General features: G+C 38.9%; 1 protein-coding gene across 2 annotated transcripts in view; it reads left to right on the top strand.

The window, feature by feature from the left end:
* The first annotated feature begins 865 nt into the window (after positions 1 to 865).
* Positions 866 to 23,941, top strand: part of LOC132407475 (early estrogen-induced gene 1 protein-like) — a 92,621-nt gene continuing 69,545 nt past the window's right edge. For both annotated transcript variants that reach the window (XM_059994062.1, XM_059994063.1), the window contains exon 1: positions 866 to 1,409. In XM_059994062.1, the coding sequence (XP_059850045.1) occupies positions 1,264 to 1,409 (146 nt within the window). In that variant the 5' untranslated portion in view covers positions 866 to 1,263. The remainder of the gene's footprint in view (positions 1,410 to 23,941) is intronic.

The raw sequence follows: 23,941 nt of genomic DNA on the forward strand, positions 1-23,941 counted from the left end.
TTTCTATCCTTTCCCTGATCTTAATATCCTGAAACTTCCATCACATCCAGCCTGGAACAGGTACCGCTAATCCCTTATACTGATCCGTGCTTACAGTATCGACTAGACTAAGACGTTTATCAGCGCCAAGGGACCACACCATTTGCCCCGACTTGCTCAATTCAAGTCCCCACAGCCAGGCTCTCTACATCAAGCCGATAGATCCGCTCCAGAATCCCGACACGGTAGCTCACTCAGCAAAGAAACTCTCTCTGTCTTATTGCCGATTCCACTAATGCTCAGGTTTCCGGGAAAGTACCCTAATCTCCAAGCGAGAAAGTACTGTAATGTAATTCCATCCATAGTCCTTCGGCTAGATAACAAAATATTTGCCATAAAGCATGTGTGAACTTCATGCTAATGAACTTTCAAAGGGTGGGTAGGACAGTGGCTCCACCTAGATATTATAAGCACGGAGTAAACAATAAAAAAGGAACCAATTACCTTACTCAATGTCTTGGTCTCACAATAAGTAGCGAATGAACGTTGCTCCCACTCTGGAAGAACCGGAAAGAATGAGCCAATCAGATATGAAACTGAGTTAACCAATCAGTGAGAGACGTGACGTAACCAATTAAGTATTACAGCTATTCGGTGCATTCTCAACCACCTTTAAATCCATTTTCATTGGGGAAAATTCATATGTCAGCCAATCGAAATGCGCATTGCATCGTCGATCGGCATGTAGTCCAATGAAATGTTCCGTTTCATGCTGCGACTCGCTCGCTGGCCAATCAATAGTCCGAGCTGGGACCAATCACAAGCTTGTCCGCAATCCCGCCCATGCGGCCAATGGGCGGCGCGCTTTGATTGGAGTGACGGGCGTGTGGGTGTGGGTGTGGGTGTGGGGGCTGAGAGGGCACCGGCAGATGGTGCGGAGAGAGCCGCAGAGTTCGACCGTGCCTTCCTCCCGCAGGCGGGGTAGTTGCCGACCGGCTCGCTGCCTGGGGATGCGATGAGGACGATGTCAGCCCTGCTCCGTGCTGATGCCCTGCTTCGAGGGAGACCGCTGTGGGCCCAGCGCCGACCCCTGGGTAACCGCACCTGATTGCCGTTGCCATCTCGCAGACCCGGCCCCTGCCGCTCGCCTTTTGACCAACGCGCCTCTCGCCCATCTCATTCCTTCGGGTTGCCAAATTCTCGGACCGTGACTGGGTAACGGGACGCCTTCTGGGCTGAGAGGACGGGGGCAAAAGCGGACCGTGGGAGAGACTCTGTCCGCCCATGGCTTTCATAATGAAGAAGAAGAAATTCAAGTTCCAGACGAGCTTCAACCTGGAGGAGCTGGCCGCCGTTCCCTTCGTCAACGGTGTGCTTTTCTGCAAGATCCGCCTTTTGGATGGAGGCGATTTCACCCAACTTTCATCCAGGTAAGTTTCTGCAAACCGAGAGCAATGGGTAAGGGGAGACTCTTGGAGCATTAGTAGGGAAAGAAGTGGCTGACGGCGCAGTTAGGGGAAATCATGAAAATAGGTTATTGCAGAAGATAAGTATTTACTTTGTTGAAAGATACACACTTCCATGAGGCCCAAACTTGACCTCTAGAACTGTTTGGAATCAGTAGCAACAACATTTTCTGTGAAGGGTTTGAGTGATATTAAAAATGTGACTAGATGTAAAATTAAACAGGATGCAGAGACGAGGGACTGTCATATGGGATGAACAATCCACATTGGCAAATATGCTTCACTCAAGAATCCTTTTATCTTTCTCAATTTGCAACTTATTTGTTTGTATCTGGCCTTGATATTGGCACAATTAATCACTACATCAGCAGTTAGCGAAGAACTTCACCAGGACATTGCTTGGAATGGAGTGCTTTAGTTATGAGGAAAAACTGAAAAGGCCAGGTTTGAAATGGGGGAGGCTGGTGCGATGGGAGGAAACTTTTAGCGACGGGGAGGTGTCTTAACACCGTTTTAACACGGGGAGAAGATGTTTTGAAGGGACTGTGCTTCCTGAGGAGGTGGCAGAGAGAGGGGCAACTTTTAGGAAGCATTCATATAAATTGAATCGGCAAAGCATAGAAGGCTACCAAGCAACTGCTGGTAAAGGAGAATTATGGGGATGGGTTCTTGATCAGTGGGCTGAAGGTCCTCTTTGTGTGCGCTTTGTATGACTGTGATAAAGCAAATGGAGTGCTGAGTCAAGGATGGAGTGTGAAGTTTAGGGAAGTTGTATTTAAGAGCAGGCTATCCTCTGGTCAAACCACTCAGTTACATTGAGTTCTATTCACTAAGATGAAAGAAATTCAAACAGGCTAGCAGTGAAAATGTTAAATTGATTAAAATGTTGAAGGGTGTTGAACAAAATAGTGGAAGATGTGATATTTTCATTCTTGGCACCTATACCTGGAAAATTATATTAAGGAACATTAGATTATTAAGCTCTGAAAGGTTAAGCAAGCTCAAGCATTTCCCTTTGGAGCAAAGGAGGCTGAGAGAAAATTTGATCGAGCTGTATAGAGTGATAAGTGGCATAGGTGGAGCTTTTTCCCCAGGGTGGAAATGGCTGATAGGCAAGGGTATAGTTGAAAGGTGATGGGAGGAAAGTATTGAGTGAGATATCAGTGATATGCTTTTAACATGGATGCATTGATGGTAGAGGCAGGTACATTAGTGACATGTAAGTGACTTTTGGGCACACGGATGAAAGACAAAGTTAAGGGTTTTGTGGGAAGGAAGGGCTATATTGATCTTGGAGTAGGTTAACAGCCCAACACAATGTGGCCAGAAGAAGGGCCAGTACATTATTCTGTTTCCTATGTTCATTTAGAAAATAACTCCAAAGATTAATGGGCATGAAGTCGGATATAAAAAAAATTCAGGACTGGTAGCAAGTTTTTATGTTGTACAATTATAATGCCTGATGCCTGACTGGTGCTTGATAAGGTTTTCTAGATTGAAAGGATTTGACTAAGAGACAGAAGATGTGTTTGTGAGGTGACAATGTATTCAGTGGGATCAAGTCCATTACAAAATTCAGTAGAGATCTCCTTGGCTAGAGTGTAATGAAAATTTGGAACTAGTTACCACACAAAGTTGTTAAAACAGATAAAGGAAAGTGAAATAAGTGCATGAAAGGAGCAAGTTGTGTACGTGTGGGGTGAGATGATAGATGGAAGGAGAGTCATGCATATCTTGAAGACCGGAAACCAGATGAATTTAATGGGTTCTTTCTGTGCAGATTGGGCCGTGAGCTGGATTTGGGGTCAGCTAGCAGAGAATGGGTGTAAAGTTGATTAGGAGACTCTTTCACATTTATTTTGACTTGCTTAGGTGTAAACACTTCCCCCACCACCCCCTTTGTTTCGCAAGGAACTGTTTGTTGCATTTCAGTCCAGATTCAGTCACCTTGCTCCTGACTGATTTATTTCATTGACCATTTTCTGTATGATAGAGCCAGTCCATAATTGCCACCTAGTTTAATGGCACATTTAAAAGCAAACCTTAGATCCTTCTGCTCTTTAAAAGTCTATTTCACAGTCATAGAAGCATATACTCCCTTAACTTAGCTTCAGAATATGATTCCAGGCTGAATTACCAATGTGGCCAGCAGCAAACATTACTTCCTTTTTATACTTAGAAAAAAGCAAGAGTTGGGCTCACTGAAGCACATCCATGTTTATCTTTGCATCTGCTGCGTATGTGCATTGACCTTGAATTTGTTAATGCTTGATCAAGTCTGCACTTTTGAACAAACTTTAATCTTTTTGTAAAACAGTATTTTATTTTGTTTAAGGCTCACTTGTGCAATTAATATTGAATATTAATCTTACAGTTGTCTGCAGCAGCTTTTTATACAGTGGTCCAAAATACAGATCTTGATGAGACTGGTTTATTACTGAGCTGTCCTCTATGTCCTAATAAATGTGGGAGCATAAGTTCCTTAAACAACATTCTTTTGGTTGTTCAGTTTGTGTTTTTATATATTTTGAATTTTTTGACTAACAAAACAACTCACAATAAATGCAGCTCTTTTTGCTCAGTCTTGTTAGCAAATGGAAAAATACTTGGTTGTCAGCAATCATGTTGTTGCTTTCACCAGACAACTGATAATGAATTGTTGATGGGGACGTGGTCCATATGTACATTTTTATTTGAAACAAAGTTGTGTTATGGAAGCAGAAAGTAATACTGTTAGCATGAAGTGAAAGCATATTTTCCAAAACGTTCAACATGAAACAGGTGTTAAAGTACTGAAGCATCAAAATGGAAAGCCTTGAGTTTGAACCCCAACACAGTAGCAGAAGCGAACGATCATGAAAGCAGCTGCGTTATCAGTAAAACATCAACTGGTTCACATATTCTTTGCAAGGAACAAAACCTCATTTCTACCATATCATCAGTTAATATTTGTTTAAATCCACATACCCTCTCAAGTAGCTACAATCCTTCAATTAATTATTCTGGCTTCCCTCAATATGAGTCTGTTAGTGTCAGCTGCAGCCTAAACAATAACTGAAATGTGAATGACTTTTTCATAAATAACTTAGTTTTGTGTATGCTTTAAAATCCTGGTTATATCAACAATCTACAAAAGGTTGGTATAACTTGTTTAGAACTGTTTGAATGGCCTCAATCTATTTTTGTATACTGATTTATTTTAGCAGTACATTATCTTTCCATTGGTAGGTTTTGGGTTGATCACAGACCTTGTGAATGTCACATCCACTTTCCTTTGCTAATGGACGATTGGCTTGCAGGGTTATGTTTGTTTCCATTTAACTTTCTACATTTTGCAGATTTAATAAACATGAATTTTCAGTTCAGATGAGCTTGTAATGCTTGTGGTCTTAACTGAGCACTTGAGATAAAAGGTGAGGTATTGTTTCACTGTGTGCATCTCAAGTTCTTTAATGTTAGCATTAATCTTAAAGTAGTTTGTAATCAAGACATGCGTTGTTTGCATCAACAACCAGCACAGTCCAGGATTGTGTGGGGAAGCGCACACAAAGTATCGCCACACTTTAGGTACCAATATAGTATTCACTCAATTCACTAACCCTCACTGTACATCTTTGGAATGTGGGAGGAAACCCACGCTATCATGGGGCAAACATACAAATACTTACAGACAACCGTGGAACTGAGCCCTGATCAGTGATCATTGTAAAGTGTTGAGCTAATCAGTGTGCTGCTCCCTAATTATCAGTTGTTATGCTTCGAAAAAACCCTGCACTTCATGAGATTCTATATATACATTGTACATCTGGCCTGCTGTCTATAAAGTAACTATTTTGTAGATTGTTATCCTTGTAGAACCACATCATGCATAACAAATTTTTTGTACCTTCTATATTTTCTGTTCTGCTGACTCATCTGTGTAGCCTTGCGCTCAAATTGTTATTTTATTTTTGAACATGAAGTTACTAAATGAGAACTGGGAGATGTCTCATTGAGGTTGGTGGAGGAAGGCACTAAACTGAGTTCAGTCTTAAAACCAAATGGGAAATGTAGCAATACCTGTTCAATTTCCTGTTAGCCCATGGTTTGGGGAGAACAATTATTCCTTCATATCCCAATTTGCTCATATCGGCTCTCAATTCCATAGTGAAATATCAATCAAATGATCATACTGGTCTGTGATTTTTTTTTGTAGGATAGAAGGAAAAACAATTGCTAAGAGCATCTTGTGCTTTAGAAGCTATGCTATATATCTTGTGTTTCCATATCCCCCCCCCCCCCCGACAGTGTCTTATTAATTACATCCAGTGACAAGTATAAACTGAAAGTTTTCTTTCAGTTGAACTGCTAAGAAGTACTTGATTGTCACCTGTCCATGGTCAATCATTACATACACTGGTTCAGTAATTGTTAGCAGCTATCACTGCTTTTAGAGCTATATAGATTGTTAGTCTATAAACATCTCAAACTACTGGAAACATCATATAATTGTAGGCAGCATAGGTTCTAGCAATGTGCATCAAGTACAGTATGTTCAATTATAGAACTTGAGATGTTTGTCTTGTTATTAATCATTGTTAAAGGATTTAAGTAATTGCAAAATCAATGCTATTAATTTCTGTCAAATTTTTGATCTGTAGTTAATTGCATTCTCAATACAGGCTTTTCAGTTTTATAAAACTTGCAGTCATCTGTTTCATTGCAAACAATTTAAGTTTAAATCTATTGATTATTAAAAGTTTAGACAGGAAGTTTCCACCATGTGGAAAAAGGAACTGCTGAAAGTCTAATTATATTAATTGTTTATTTAAACAAGATGTTATCTTTATTTACTGTAACTTTAGTATTTTTGCTGACCTTTCTTCAGGGTAATGCTCATTTAGTGTTTCAGTTAATTGAAATATGCAGGAATTAGAATGGTCGTTTATGTTGCCAAATCTGAAAAAGAAAGCTTCTCCAAGTAAGTGTCCAGAGGAATTGGACCCATCCTGATAGAGCTGTTCTGCTAACAAAACTGAGATGGTTTGAGCAGTAGGTACCTGATACCTCTTCTGAGAAGTGGTGCACTTGGCTGGCTTTGGTAATATCTCAATGTTGATTAGCTTGGATTTAATTGGGGGATAATAGTTGGTGGGAATGGAACATGGAACAGTATGGTGCAGTGCAGGCCTTTCAGCTGAGAACTAAATGAAGACAATTATCTACTCGAGTAACTGTGCTAATGTTGAATGAGGCCAAATGTTAATCATGGGTCCCATTAATATCATGCTCTGCATTTTGTTATGGAAGTGTTATTCGGGTTTAAATTTCCTTCACAAAAGGAAACTTGTAAGTTTCCTGCTGCTTCAGGTTTTGTTCCCTTCTGCAGTGTAAATGTTGATATAATTGTGTGGATTGATTGAGAATGGAGGGCAAAAGGGAGGTGCTGTGTGATTATGGAATGCAGTCTGTTTTTAACAGAATATATACAGACAAAATCAGCCTATTCTATTTGAGAAGATGAAGAGCCAGCTTAAATAACTGCTGTCCTTATGGTTAGAGAGCTTTCACAAAATGTTGGGTTGCCGATCCTGATATGGAATTCTGTGATTTTATTTTGAAACTAGAAATACTTGTGACGTGTAGAGGAGGTTTGCATGAGCTTGTTGCTTTTGGCCTTCCTGAATATAAAGATTGTGTTTGAATGAAGTGGCAAAGTGTCGATGAGCAGCTACTTTCTACTTTGTTTTGTTTATTAATGAATAAAGGGCAACATTGGCATTTCTACTGAAATTATGATAAGCTGCTGTTTCGATTTGTTGTAGACCGTGTTGGTCAGGGAATTCCAGGATTCAATCCTTCAATGATGAAGAAATGGCAAAGTATTTCCCATCTGACCCTCTGATATCCCCCAATGAGGTCTGGCATATTGACCTCCAGTTTTCTCCTCTTGAACTCAATCAGCTCATTGGTCTTCTCGACATTGAGTAAGAGATCCAGATTCCCAATCTCCCTCCTGCATGCTGATTCATCACCAGCTTTGATTCAGCAAACAGTGGTGTCATCAGCTAACTTGAATATGGCATTAGAGCTGTGCTTGGCCTCGGTCATTACAGTAGAGCAGAGGGCTAAGCACACAGCCTTGTGGTGCACTTGTGCAGATGAAGATTGTGGAGGAGATGCTGCTGATTCAATTGCACAAGGAGGTATTGAGACCAAGCTCTTGAAGCTTATTGATTAGTTTTGAGGGGGTGATAGTATTGAATACTAAGCTGTAATCAATGAAGAGCATTTTGATGTATGCATCTTTACAGTCCAGATGTTCCAGGGTTGATTGTAGTGCCAATGAGATGGCATCTGCTGTGGATCTGTTGTGCCAGTATGCAAATTGGAGCAAATCCAAATTGCTTCTCAGGCAGAAGTTGATGTGTTTCATCAACCTCTCTAAGCACTTAATCACACTGCTGGGTCATAGTCATCGAGACAAGTTACCACATTCTTCTTTGGCACCGGTATAATTGAAGTCTACCTGAAGTGGGTTGGTGCCTCACTACTGAAACAAGAGGTTAAAGATACGAATGAACTCTCCAGCCAATTGATCAGCACAGGTTTGTAATACTCCAGTCTAAGCCAGGTGCTTTCCATGGCTTCACCCTCCCTGAAGGTTTGTTTCTCTCATGCAGCCTCAGAGACTGAAACCTCAGGGTCATCGGGGGCTGTGGAGTTCATGGAGGTTCCTCCATGTTTTGATGGTCAAAGCAAGCATAGAAGGCTTTGAGCTCATCTGGGAGTGAAGCCTTGTCACCTACTTGTATGTCCATTTGATCAAAATTTGCAATGTTTGCTTTTTCCTCCATTGATAACTGAACCAACTAAACTCGGAGCTGAAGGAATCTTAACTTTGAATGACTGATTAGTCAGTGATCAACAGCTCACTATTTGATTATCTTGATTTAACAACTCATTATAGAAAAATCTTTATTTCTGATTGGCTTATTTTGTTCATGTATACACTGTCAAAAGTTTAGTCAGTAACATTGGGAGTAACTGGACCCAACTAATGGATGATTTTGTGACTAGAGTGTAACCGTTTACATTGTTAACAGGAAAATTATTCTGGACAGAATCCAAAGCTGCAGTTATAAATGTTAGTCCCATGTGTTAACAAGGTTTCAAACATGTCAAAAGCACATTTTTCTCACCATGTACAGGTATTTTTTTTAAAAACCCTCCCCATCAAGAATAAATTGCAGCATAATACTCTACATGAGAACTGAACTGATATTTCTTAATGGATAATTGGACTAAAGTTCAGAAACAAAAGTACACTAAAGTTTCCTGAAAGTTTGTCAAATTAAAACTCCAGCTGGATAAAACAAGGTTCTAAACATTTGTTTAGTATCCTTGTTTTTTAAAAGCTACTGCTTTTCATAAAGATGGCATTTGTACTTAACTTCCATAGCTGTGTAATTTGATTTTTAAAAAAATTAAGCCTAAAACAGAGCAATTCAAATAAAATCAGTTTCTTTTTCGTAGTCCCTCTGAGTGGAGGATACTCTGCCTCCAAAGCAGCTCTCATTGAAAGATGCTGGTTAGCGTGGGTTGGCGTTTGCACATTAGCAATGACACATTTTCGAGGGATTAGCATCTTGATCGAATGAAAAATGAAGTCCAAGATGATTACAGACTGAACTCTTCTGAATAGTCTTGACATGCGTTTTTAAGCGGACACAAAAACAATCAGCACTTCTGCATGAACACATTCAATCTTGCTCACGGCTTCTTTCTCACACCCAGCCATGATTCTGACCCCATTCATTTCTCTGCTGCTTTGGTCCACTCCCTCTCTGCTCTCCAATTGCCTCTTGCATCTTGGCTTCTTTCCTTGCTGTCCAGTTACTGCCCATCTCACAAGATTACCTTGTAATTGCCAATCGCAGTTTTTTCCCCCCTCTCATTCCCACCGCCTCAGTACCCCATCCAAAACTGGGGCCTGAACCTGCCAGCTATTATATAGAGAAACATAGTTGGAGTTCCCTACTCATACATAGGTTATATACTTTAAATATGCCAGTTGTTTATAGAAAGAAGGGCAGGTGCACAGGGCACTCTGGTTATGGTCTTAAGACTCCATATAATTGTGAAAAAACTGCCTCTTGTTTTTCTAGTTGCTGTTACCGGAATGTTCTCTGTGGTCTAGGCAAGGAAATCCAGATTCGTCCCAGTACCTCTTTAAAAGTAAATTCTGCTTATTCCTGCTAAAGTGGATGATTTGTCCTGCTAAAGTGGATGATTTGACAGTTCCTGTTGTATAAATTCTATGCCCTTGTGGATCCCAGTGTGTCCGCTCTGCCTTTTATATTATCATTTACTTTTGATTTTTCTGTCCTTTCATTCCAGTAGATGATATTTAAAAAGCTGAGGCTCAGCCACCAGATCCATGAAGTACTTTTTCTTTGCAGCCTGTTAACCTATTCATTTGCTCTCTGCCCTGTAAACCAGTTCTCAACTTTGGTTCATATTTAACTTCACATGATGTCATAATGTGCATGTTAAATTTTTGAATGGGATCTTCATACGTGCTTTAAAATCCAAATGCATCATCTTTACAGATTCCTCTATTTAATGCTGAATAGAATCTTAACACAATTCAGATTGTCTGATACCAATATTTTTTTTACAAGTTTTATCTGATTCAAAGTTTAGAACTTTAATTGTTCTAGTTCAACATTGTAAACTAGATGCACTCAGTTTGTAATGTTAACCTGGACAATTAAAATTGTAAAATATAGATATTCTAAAACAGAATTTTAAAATGCCATTTGCTTGACTTTGAGAATTACAAAATTAGTGTATTTTTTAAGATACTGATGCATAATCTCAACCCAAAATGTTAACCATCCCTTTGCCTCCACTGCTGAATTCTTCCTGCAGTTTATTTTTGCCAAAGGTTCCAGCTTCTGCAAGTCTGCTGTCTCCAGTAATGAAAAATAGCATAGTTTCAATTGAGAAAATATTACCTCAGTTAATTGTACGCAGAGCATTTTTGATCGCTTTTCAGTAGCTGCAAATGGCGTGGAAGTCGGGGTGAAGGGAAACTGGATGATTCAGTGACTTGGGTGTTTGCTGTGAATTTTAGTTTGAATGCAGTTAAAAATAATTGCATTAGTCTCTTTGTGTTCCTGTGTATATTAAGTCAAAGATACATGGACTATGGTAATCTGCCTTGTGGGGGTGTGAAACAGCTCATAGTCTCAATGCTTGCAGGTTAACTCTGGAAAAATGAAAAAATATTAATTTGATACTTCTGAGATTGGGTGGAGTATTAATTGAGTTCTTGCTTTGTGTTTAAACATGCCATGCATAACCTTTATAGGCAGGGCATATCCAATGCCTGAAATAAGTACTACCAGCATGACCACCGCTCTTTTTAATAAACAAGCTTAATTCACATGTTTGAGAGGATTTGATTAAGAGAAGCCCTCTTTAAGAAATACAACATTAATATATATGCATCTTGTCTTCTGATCCCATGTTTTTAGCTAAACCGTGTTCCTAGATTGGCAAACTTCCAATCTGTATAATTAAGTCTCTTAGCTAAAGATATTAGGCTGACGATATCACTTATTTTTGGAAACTGATCTTTTTCTTGATTCAAGTGGGCAGTGATTCCTGGCTCCACTTTGCTCCTCCTTCAAGCAGCTGGGCGAAATTGAAAGTCAGTAGTGTGATTTTTGGTTTCTCCTTAAAAAAAAAGCTTTGCTGTTTTAGGATTGTTGCTGAATTAATCGGATTAAGACTTTGGGTGTGTGTTAAGGAACATTGATACTGTTGAATTTGCAGGCTCATGTCAAGTTGTTTTCAAAATCCATGTAAACGTTGGTACTCTTAGGAGGTTATTTTGTAACTCCTTTTACACAGATTTGCTCTTAGCTTAAGAAAAATGCTTCAGTTGCTATTTCAAATTCAGCTAATAAAGATTATTATATTTTAGATTTAGCTATTTTTAATTTTAAAGTGTTTTTAAACAGCCATTTTTCAAGCCTCACTTTAAATACAAAACATTTTCCTGGGAATTGGCTTTTGTGTTTTTTTTTTAATTTGTTGGTTTGATATAAATTGTCCAACCTGCTTGTTTTTTAGAATGTGTTTGAATTGGAGCAGGTTTGGAATTTATACAGCTCAGCGTGGAGTTGATAATCTCTAATCTAGCAGGACAGCAGGTGCAAAGTATAGATAACATGTCAGTAGGAAACAGTGACAGAACTATTTGACCTCCTTCAAATGATTCTGCAAATTTATTTTCCCCAACTGAATTTAAGGTTGTTTTGTTTTTGTACAAATATTTATTATTCATTCTATTTTCCTGATGTTCCTTTTATACCCTCTACTTAAATTCCTTGGATGAGGAATTTTTTTCCATGGGTGCTCTTTTGTGAAGTATCTGAGTAGCGTTGACATTTTTCAGCTTTTCTACAGTGAGCTTGTGCTCTGACTGACTTTCTTCAGTTTCTCAGCTAGGGTTGTTGCAATATTTTGTTGCGCTGGTAACTTCAGTTGATTTGACATCTTCATATTTTAAGATGGTGTTGCTTCCTCACAGAAACCAGCTGTGATGTATGTATAGTATAATACCTGGAAATATGCATGCAGTGTCAACGTATAAGTTCATTATCAAATCTGTCTTTAGTACAAAATGTTCCCAACAAATTCTTTACAATGTACTTGAGCCTCCTTCATCTAATCCTTGCTGCAGTCCTGAAAAAGGATCTTTGTTGGAAATGTCGAAGGTCTGTTTATTTCCATAAATGCTGCCTGACCTATGAGTTTCTCCAGCATTTTGTGTTGCACATTCTTCTTGCATTTGTATAGCTTTCCTAAATGTGTTTATGCTCCAACTACCATGGTAGCAAATATTATTCTCTCAGTAAATCAGGTCATGCATTCTTTGTTAATGAGTCAAGTTTTGATGGGACCGATTTTTTTCTTTTTTAAACAGAAGCTAGTTAAGTCTTTTAAAAACGCTGTCATTCAACAACTTGTTCAAATTCTGAATCTTTAGTATAATTTTCTTTTTTAAAAAAAAGGTCGTTAATAATTGGACTTCTTGGCTTGTATGCAGTTTTTCCTGATCATTTTAAAGGCCTGTTAGTACTTACTGATTAAACATGATTAAATTGATATTAAAGGTAAATGTAGTCTGCTTAGACATAAAAACCTTTCTTTGAGTACTTAACGTGCACCATTCAGTCTAGTTGGTCCTTGTTTTGGAAGCTGCCTTTAACCTTAACAATATATTCCCAGTAAACCCTATTCACTTCTCCCTTGCACAGAGATGTACTTTACTGTAAGGTATATTATTTCCAAGATTTGTATAGAACAAATTTCAATCAATTTTTTTTCTACAACTGCTGACTTCAGTTCATCAGTGAATATACTGTATTTATGAACTGTATACATGTGGTAAAATGCAGTGATGATTGAAGGAGTTCTAACAGGGACTTGAGGGGTATGGTTTTTTTCTAGAGTGCTTGTTATCTGAAATTCACTGCTGGACTTGGTGGAGTTGGATATAGTCACTGCATTTAAGAAATCTTGGGCATGAATAGACAAGGCATAGGATATAAACCTACTTCCGACAAAGGGGATTATTGTATATGGACAGAGAAGTTGGTGCCTATGTGTTGGAGTGAAGGGTTTGTTTCTGTTATCAGACTGTCAATTCAAGTTTAATTGTCATTCAGCCATACATATGAGTACAGCCAAACGAAATGACATTCCTCCAGGGCCAGGGTGCAAGATGAACCAACAGTCACACGCAGCACATATAAATTTGATAGCAGAAAAACATCCAATCTTAAAAATGCAATATAGCCCAAGTCCCTAAGTGTCATGGCCTGTAGATTGATGGTGCATGGGGTGTTGTCCTGGAGTGACGCTCTGCAAGAACGAGCACGCCACAGTCCTAATCATGTGCTGTAGATGAATGCAATCCAGATGGTCTTCATCTAAATGATCAGTATAGGGCAGTACCGATGGGATGGGTCTCCTCCCCTGGCGGTGTCAAGGGACCCCACGGCATGAGGGTTTGGTTCATGCAACAAATTATGTCACACAGTTCCCCTGCCCTTGATCTCAAATTTGCAGGATTCTACGTTGCTAACGTCGAATAGGGTCTTGCGCTGTTTATTGGACCACGCACCACCTCTTTCTTCCTCCTTGAGTGGCTGTAGCAGGGTGCAACATGGTATACAGCAAGTCCAGCTCAAGTCCAACATTCTGTCTGATAAACCCTTACCAGGTACCTGGACAATCTCTTGTCTGATCTGTCTCCCAAAATCAAATCACATCAAGCACTAAGTCTATACCTTCCCCCTTAAGATTTTCTCTACTTTCCTATAAATTTTACAACCCCATATATTTGATCCTTATTCCTAAATATCTCTCAGCCACATTTCAATATGGCCATTGGAAGATAGAATCTAGTCCAAGTATGTTGTTCCCTTCTGCGCCATCATTCTTTGGCACATGACCAGTGAGGTGATCGTGTTATCCTTATACCAGTATTTGCACAATTTTTTAAAAAATGTCCTAGTTCTTTAATTTAGCTCCTAATATTTAATAATATCTATAGAAGGACTTACTGACCTTCCTTGAGCACAACTTTGAATCCTCCTCATCCTTCTCTGATATTAAGAAGCTCTGTGATTTCCTTTACTATGGCACCATAGAGGTGAAGCACCAAATGGTGACCCATCTCACTAAGAGAACAAAATAAACTTGGAGTTTGACTGAAAGCCTTGTTGGTTGAACAGTATTTTACTAGTAACCTCCTTTCTGGCTCTAAATCCAACATGCTATCTGCTATTTGTCAAAACAATCTGGGAAAACTGGTAGTAATTAACTAACCTCGCATTCCCTTTTCAGCATGAACTCCCAAGATGGTTTGGGGTTGGGAGCAGTTTCCTTGAAAGTAGCACGGAATATGGCACTCCTTTAAATAAAGGTGCTGACCTTGAGGCTCTGATGTTTTTATTTGATATTATTGAACCCATGCACCCACAAATTTGGAAAGGCAAAAAGATGTGCCACATTTTCTGCTGTTTCATTCAGATGCTTTACGGATGTAATTTAAGCAGAGATTTTTAAGTTGTTTGGTGTGATTTAAGAGTACAATGCAAAGTTTTCCATTTTATTATGAATTGTCTTCTGACAAACGCTACATAATTAATTTTGAAAATTCCCTTTAGCTTTGACCTGATGTTTAGAAAAATAACACTTGCTGCTTTAAAATGAAAATATAAAAATAGAGCAAAACATGGCAAGTTTTTCTGTCTAAAACAAACAATATTGAAATTGCTCAGCAGAATTGGTAAATGTAGAAAGATGTACAGTTTGATACTTCTAAAGAAAACCTTCAGAATTATGAAGGTTAATGAAAGGCTACATCCAAAATATTAATGCCTTTATTTGCTAAATACCCTGACAGACCAATTTGGCTAGAAATTCTCAAAGAAACCTTTTGAATTTCTGATGACTGTACATAATTTAGTTTAAAAGCTGAACAATTCTCTTATTAGAAGCTGTTTTTGTCTAAATCACTTTTTATTGCTTTATTAAAAACCATACTTGAAAGGAGTTGAACATGTTTGACAGTCCATTTTGAGATTTGCAGAACACTTGGGGGAGGGGAAGCTGAGTGGCAAGGTATTAATGTTAAATTTAAATTTTTTGACAGCCTTATTAGGATTCTAATGTTTTTGCAAGGAAAACTTGGTGAACTGACAAATTCTGTGGAATGGCAGGGATGTGACCCTGCTCCTTGGTCCTATGTGTGTAAAGCAACAGTGGCAGATGTTTTCTTAGTCTGCCATTTTGTTCAACACAGTCCGCATAATGACTGTAGCCAGATGGGATGACTCAAAAACAGCAAGACACTGTGGCGTCCCACACTCAGCATTGTTTCCAGATTGTCCTGCCAGGCTGTGCCTGGGGAGGAGATACTGGATGAAAGATGTGTTTGTGTGGCTGATGTGGCAAATACAAACATTCAACTGAACATTTAAACACTTCAGTTCAATGTTTGTCTTTTCTGCAAGATATAAGCAATTTCTTAACAGGACAGATTTGAGATTTGATCATTTTATCTTTTTTCATCGTGTTGTTTTTAATATATTTGAAACTGTTTTCACAGTACATCCTCCCAATATTACCTTATTTGCAAATAGAGAATTGATTTGATGTGGCCATAAAATTTCAGCTAACCATTTAACAGTCATGTTTATGCATGTCAGGACTAGATTTCCGAGAAATTTATACTACAGCTGGTGCCTGGAGTTAGATTCAATGTAAATGAGCTTTGCATGTTTTGTTTGAGCTGTTAACGATGAGCAGGTGTTTCTTCAGTTCATAGTTCAAAGGTGGTGAATGTCAGCACATGTAAAAGTTCTTATGGTGTGTTGGTAGATGTTTGCACCCAGTGAGTGCAAACGTATGTCATCCAGGGGTTTCCAGTCTTGTTCATGGTAATTCTGGTGTAAAGAAACTTGTTAACGGCAGCTTTGTGTTGATTGGAATGCAGCTGTACCAGGCAGCTGAAGATGGTGTCTTCCCTTGGAAAATCTTTTGAAAATTGAGACAAAGCACAGATGGTTATTATACCACTGGAGGGTTGGAAGAGTGATGCACAATAACATTGCATACAGCTCCTGTTTGTTTTTAAAGAGAACCCATGTGTTATTCTCATGAAAATGTTTTCTGCTGCCACTGATGCAGTAAATTTTGAATGTTGCTGTGAGTTGCAGGACTCAGACAATGAATAATCTGTACTGGACTGCAGAGCCTCAGCACTTTGGCAGTTTAGCTTTGATCAAGTTTGAAGTCTTCTGATAGAAGTTAGAATGGGTACAAGAGTTAAAATGAGAAGAAATTATTACTGAGAAGAATTTGTTTAGTATGCTATGATCAATTCAAAGCAGTGACCAATTGTTTTTTAATTGTTAACTTACTCAGATACAATCCACACAAAATGCCAGAGGAGCTCAGCAGGCCGGGCAGCATCTATGGGAAAGAGTAAATGATTAATGTTTTGAACTGAGACCCTTCATCAGGACTGCTTGCTCTTTTCCATAATGCTGCCTGACCTTCTGAGCTCCTCCAGCATTTTGTGTATGTTGCTTTGGATTTCCAGCATCTGCAGATGTTCTCTTGTTTGTGATGTTACTCAGATGTATTTTGTTTGCAGTGAGAAGTTTCACTAGCCATAGACAACACCAGGCCAATTAATTTTTCCAATCATTTTTAAAAGGTATTCTAAAACCATTTATCAGATCACATTCTAAAAGTGGCATCCTTTAAAATAGAAACAGCAGAACAGACTCTCACTTTGTACATAAAAGTACAACAATCATATTGAAAGGGTTTTTTCTATTTTTTTACTTTAGTAATGAACTTTCTGGTTTAGGATGCTTGGCTTACATAATGATGAGTAAAGATCCTTGTGTTTAAATGCAGTTGCATAACAAGTCAGCTGTGTTTGAAAATTTCCTTTTGCTTTAGAAATTTCTAATTCCAGTCATCAGTTGTCTCATTAATTATTTACTGACTGTCAAATTCAATTGTCATCATATTCTGGACCACAGTGCATGGTTCATATCAATGTGGACTGCACTTGTGACTATTCAAATGTAGCCATCTGCAGTCTGGTCTGAGTTGAGTGCTAATGATTTTAAACAGTCCCTGTTGTAATTCCTTTCCCTTTTCAGTATACAATTTCCCGAAGTTTAAGTTTGGATCATAAATCAGTACTTGAAGAATTTTTTTTAATATATTGCAAGCAAAAATAATGAATTCTCCAAGTACCTTGGCAAATCTAATGAAGTCTCAGGTTAAAGTTGTATCTGAAGCACATAACCTTAAATACTAAATGTGAATATGCTATTTTCTAATGTTTTGAGCCAAAGGCAAAATGACATGTATGTTTTTTATTTTCTGTTAAAGTAATGAAAGTTGCATGGAAGTGGTTAATGTTCTGCATACTGGAATGGATGAGAAAAGGAGAAAATGGACAAGTTGAGGGTCAGATGAAAGTGCAGTGTACCATGGGGGTTGGAAATGGTTGGATTGGATTACACTGAAGGGGACTGTTATGGGGAGACGCAGTGTATAACACTGATTTATCTGGATCATTGACAAATTTTCTTTACTGGATTGGCTTGGTGGTTGTTGTGGTACTGAAAGAATGGTTTGCAGCTGACTATGTGACTGAATTGGGAAGTCCAGATATAAATTAAAGAATGCTTCAAACTCTCGACAGTCCAAATGTGGAATCTGTTCTGTGTTTTAAATTTAGAATACCAAATTCCTGCTTTTAATGCAAGGCCCTTTTTTTAAACCTCCCCCCCCCCCCCCCCCACCCTTTCTCCACCCTTTCATTCCTGAAGCCAATTACACATTCTGGTATAGCTTAGCAGATGCAGCAGCTCTTGTATAGTTTCTAGACTCAGCTTTCAGTTTTACATGGGAGAAATCTGGGGGAAATCTTTACAAGGTTCTCCTTTAGTGACCCTAAAAAAGCATTTTTTTTGCAGTACAAAAGGTAAAAGATATTTGTGCTGCCTTTCTTAAAGCTGCAAAATCCTGAAGAGTGACACAATTAACAGTGAACATTGTTATTCATGTAGGCCAAACAGCACTAATTTGCACAGCAATGCCCTGCCAACTGCATGGAGGAAAAGGCAAATTAATTTGTTTAAGTAGTATCAGGAGAACTTGAATGCTCTTTGGGATTTGTATTTTCTCTTGTATAACTTGAAATTTTAAATGGCATTTTCTTTTTTTTTAAATGCAGAGCTGCTTCTACACCACTCCACTGCACACTGTTTCCTGAATTGAGTGGTATCAGTAAGGGGGGGGGGGGAGAGAGAATTTTGTAATCGCTGAACTTGGTTGCCTGTGTTCAACGCTTCCTGCCACAACCTGAACTATTTTTTGCCTACGCACTTTATAACTGGAATCATGGGTCGCTTGCAGTGATCACATCGCAGCCCTCAACTCAGCGCATGTTGGTATTCTTAGTATTTTGAATTCCTGTTATCATAGATTCTACCACTTCATTCGTTACTATCATCAGATCTGAGGTCATATTCAAGTATTTTCATTTTAATCAGATAAAATGTGCTTTTGCTGGGGTGTGATTAAAGGCAGTCTTGCATTCTGTTGAATAGCCATCACACCTGTATTGCAAGCTCTCATTCTGATAAATTTTGGAAGCAGATAAAATTATTTCAATGCACAGATCACAAACCAGTTCTCAACCAATCTGAATCATTGCTTTCTCAGGCTACAGTTAAGTATGATTTTACACATTAGGACTGATTCTGTTGCTTCTGAGCTTATCTTGAGTTATGTAACATTAATTTAACCCAAGAGGAAAAAAATAACATTAATCTTCATGCACTGCTGGATATTTGTTTAACTTGTTTTTCTTCGATAGTGGCAAGTCTCATTATGGTACAGAAAGTTTTGTTTTGGGAGACTCCTAAATGTACACATGTAACTAATATCGCTCTGAAAGTTGTTACGCACTGTCAAAGGTTAACATCAGAAGGTATTCACCATCCTTAGCATGTATTTTTTTTGTTTATTCAAGTCCAGACCTTTTCATGCATGCTGTTCACGTTTTTTTGTTTTACTGATCACAAAACTTTAGCAATCTGAAGAAATGAACATAGAGTATTAGAAAATCTGTGGTTGTAATTTCAAGTTCACAATAGCAATTAAGGATCAATGCAGAGAACATACTCTTTCAAACACATGATACTCTGCCGTTGCTGGAAACGCAGAGCAACACAAACAGAATGCTGGAAGAACTCAGCAGGTCGGGCAACATCCATGGAGGGGAATAACCAGTCAATCTTTCAAGCAGAGACTGGATACTGTTACATATACAGTAGTTATTGCATATTTACATTTGCAAGCAGCTCCATCAGCCTCATTTGGTTGGTCATTTTTCCATATATATTACTTACTACAGGGATCTTGATTAGTAATGGGAGTCCTGCTACACTTAATGTTTAGAACTATTTAGATATGTTGAAAGTTGTGCCCAACAAAGTGTCACACATAGTTAGGACTTCAGATTTTAATGTGAATGGTGTCATTTTTGGCCAGTGGAATTAGTCATACTGTATAGTTCTGTATACTAGTATAGTTCTTTTCAAACAGTCAAACTAATAATTTTGCCATTGTATTACAGTAGTAAACTTTTTCTGACACAATCTTTTACAGTAAGTCATTGTTTTCTGAATATTCTTAAATGAAGGATGTTGTATGATGAAACTGCCCACCGATCAATTTGCTGTTCACCAATTCAGAGGTGCTTGATTTGGATTGCCAATATGTGCAGAATGTTTTCCTGAGATGTAAACCCTTTGCACCATGGGAATGGTTAAGAAGTCAACTATTGAAGACTTACATTTGTTACCGTGGACAAGATCTGAACCCATGTCCTAGAAACAAAAAAACAGCTTCTAACCAACCAGACCATTCAATTACCTACTTTTACAGTATTTTTTAACTTTACAAAATAATGGCTGGATTTTTACTTTTTACCGAAGTGAAATGGAAGTATATAAAGGCTTTGAGTGTGCACAGATAACGACTGAATACAAGGCAATCTTTGGATCACCTGCTAAAATAATCTTAATGTAGAAGAAATGGTATGCAGAATCTGTAATTAGTTCATTAGATTATGTGAATGGAACAATGCATTTTCTGCAAATCCTGCTAATCGACTGAATTGTATGTTAAAAATTTTGATAGTGCCGTGATAAAATTGCATTGTCTTCAGTTTGTTTCCTTAATATAATTTTTGAACGCAATGTAAGATAGTACCTTCAACCACATCAGAGCCAATGGTTATGATAACTATGGATAAAGGTTATTGCTGAAGAGACATTTGTATTTATTTTAACTTTTGAAGTGGTTAATGAGGAAAGTGTATTTTAAAATCTGGTTGGCACCTTATTTAAGGGACGTTTGAGGGGGAGATGATGCCGTAGTAGTATCATGCTTGTTGCATTGAGAAGAATCCTTTCGATCTGTTACTCTTTGAGGTAATGGAACTACCAAGTAAAGAACAAATCCAGCCTCGGAGCTCATCTTACTCTGAATCTGAGAGCGAGGTATCAGTTTGCATTTAAACACTGCTAATATCCACATCACTAAATGGAAATGGCATTGGAAGCCTCACCCATGCAGTTGTAGCCTCTGACTATTCCCATGCATTCCTGGATTATGTGGCATCATTCTTTTGATAGGAAGCTTAAGTTTGCACCAAATCCTGTTCACTCATTATGTCTGTGCTCGCTGACACACATTAGCTCCCAGAAAGGCAGTGGCATGTTTCTTTTTGCAAATCTTATCCTTGTTCACAAAACTTTCTGGTCTAGAGTTCTATGTCCATAATTTCCAGTCACTTAATGCTTGGGTATTAGTGCTTCTCTGGTTCTGTTATCTTGTTTATTCTCCAAATTTAATGGCTTGGTCATTACCAGTTGTAACTCAACGTTGCTAAGTCCTTGAGTCTGGAATTTCCTCCCTAGATCTTTTGGCTTCACTTTCTATCTCTTTATTACTTTAAAATGCCCTGAGAAACATCAGAATCAGGTTTAATTTCACTGACGTGTTGGAAATTTGTTGTTTTGCAGTACAACAAGTAGAAATTACTGTAAACTACAATAAGATTACAAAAAGAGCAAGCTAGTTCAGACAACTAGTAGTAGAGGGAAAAAAGCTGTTCTTAAAACATTGTGTGTGTTCAGGCTCCCATACCACCTCAATGAAAAGGGGGCATGTCTTGGATGGGGAGAGTTGCTGATGTCTTGAGGGATTACCCTTTGAAGGTGTCCTCAAAGGTGAGCAGTCTAGTGCCCACAATGGAGCTGGCTGAGTTCACAATCGTCTGCTGCTTTATTGATGACATAGCAAACCTCAGCTCCTAATGAACTATAGCCACGGGCATGCCCTCATTGCATCAACATGCAGGAACTTGAAGCTTACATAAAACCCATAATGAATTATTTAAATGAGCAAGAATGCTTAATCAACTTGTATATGTACAAGATTACTGAAATATTAAATACACAACAACCCTTTTTCTCCTGCTAACCCCCACCCAGTGTGTTCTGGTTCATCTTTGCTAAAGTCCACTATTATTTCCTTGGTCTTACTGACATTCTGTGTGAAGCTTTTGTTGTGACACCATTGAACTGACCACACTATCTTGCTCCTGTACGCTGCCGCCTCCTCATCTGAGATTCTGCCATAACATAAGTGTCACCTGACTGTACATAAGTGCAACCAAACCACCTTCCTCCAGACCACAATGCACTCACAAAACATGCATCATATACAGCACATAAAACAAAAAAATTACCGGATTTAAGTTAGAAATATAATTCAAAATGCATGTAGTGCGCAGCACAGGTAAAGAGTACAATAAATAACTCACTGTCATACTGACAAGACCTCAGTGGTGGCAGGGTATTCATTAGTCTCACAGCCCGAGGGAAGAGGTTGCTACCCAGTCTGGATACCTTGTGCTAGTACTTCTGTATCTCCTTCCTGATGGTAGTGGATTAAAAAGATTGTGGGATGCGTGGTAGAGATCCTCAACAATACTTTGGGTCATTTGTATACAACGCTCCTAGTAAACGTCACAAATTTGGGGAGTGGAGGAAGACCTCTGTGATCCTCCGGCCAGTTTTTACTGTCCTCTGTAGTGCAGGCTGAAGCCTTGCAGCTTTCTACAGGAGTACACTTTAGAGTGGTGGTGGGGAGCATCAATCTCTTTAAAGTGTAGACGTTGCCATGCCTTGAATAATGAGGTGTTATGGGTGTAGGTTAGATCATCTATTATGTGCACACCAAGGAGCTTTGTGCTAGTCACTCTCTCTACAGCAGAGCCATTGATGTGCAACTTAGTGATCTAGAGTGCCATCCTAGGGGCACCAGTGCTCAGCGTGATAGAGTATCAGGTGTTGCTACACACCTGGACAGACTGGAGTCTTTTCTGTCAAGAAGTCCAAGATCCAGTTGGAAGTTTTATACAATCTGTTACCATCCACTCAAAGCACTTCATGATTGAGGTGTTGTCATTAGTGAGTTTGTAGCTGGCATTTAAACTGTGCTTAGCCACAAGGCATGAGTGTAGAGCAGCGTAGTGGGCTAAGCACGCATCCTTGAGGTAGGTATCGGATTGTCACTGAGAATATTATATCTGATCCACACTGACTGTGGTTTCTTAATGAAGAAGTCAAGGACCCAGTTGCAGAGAGAGGTACAGCAGCCCAGATTTTGAAGCCTATTGATTAGTACTGAGAGAATGGTGGTTTTAATGCTGAGCTATAATCAATAAGCAAGCAGCCTGATGTGTATTTTGCTATTGTCTAGGTGGTCCAAGGATCAGTGGAGAACCAGTAAGATTGCATTTAGTGTAGACCTATTGTGGCAGTAGGCCCAGGACCTTGCACAAACAGGAGTTAATTCTAGCCTTGTCCCTCAAAGCACTTCATCAGATGTAAGTACTAGGCGGTGGTCTTTGAGGTAGCTGCTGCTCTTAGTTCATGCTGTTTTAAAGCAGGTGGGAATCTCTGACTACAGCATTGAGGTGGAAGATGTTCTTAAAATGTCCAGGAAGTTGGTCAGCCCGGGTTTTCAGTGCCTTGCCAGATACACCACTATGGCCTGATGTTTTGTGTAGGTTCACCCTCTTGAAAGATGTTCTGATGTCAGCTTCTGAGAAAGATGTCACAGGGTTGACAGATGCTTCAGGGATTTGCCATTTGATCTACTATTTTGGTCAAGCTTTTGGTCATCAGTCTTGATACCAGCTTGATGTGGAGGCTTGGTATCTGTTATTGTGTGGCACTCCTTTGAGGGGTATGGAGTAAGCTGTTGAATGTAAAAGATCATGTTGAATTTACACTGAAAGTGCAGATATTATCTCCTTTATTTTTGAAATATGATGCTTGTATATGGATATGACACTATTTTTGAAGGTTAATAAAAGGAGAAAAATTTCCAATTTCTTTGTCTTCAGTGCTTTTGCAATCCTGGGGGAGGGGGAGCGTTCTGCTTTATCAATTAAGTTACACACAAACTGCTAGAGGAACTCAGCAAGTCAGGCAGCATCTATGGAGGGAAATGGAGTCAATGTTTTGGACTGAGACTCTTCATTAGGACTGGAAAGGAATGGGGGTGGAGCCAGAATAAGGTGGGGGGGAGGGAAAGGACTACAAACTGACAAATGATAGGTGAGTCCAACTGAGATGAAAGGTTGGGGGGTGGGAGATGAAGGGAAATTGTGTCAGTAGGTAGGATGTGATCGGTGGAAGAGATAAAGGGCTGAAGAAGGAAACTGATAGGAAATTACAGTGGACCAGAGAATAAAGTGAAGCAGGCAGGGAACTAGGTGGAGAAGGGGCCACCAGTATGAGGGGAAAACTAAAAGCTGG

The sequence above is a fragment of the Hypanus sabinus genome, chromosome 18 (assembly GCF_030144855.1).
Source record: "Hypanus sabinus isolate sHypSab1 chromosome 18, sHypSab1.hap1, whole genome shotgun sequence".
Classification (NCBI taxonomy): Eukaryota; Metazoa; Chordata; class Chondrichthyes; order Myliobatiformes; family Dasyatidae; genus Hypanus; species Hypanus sabinus.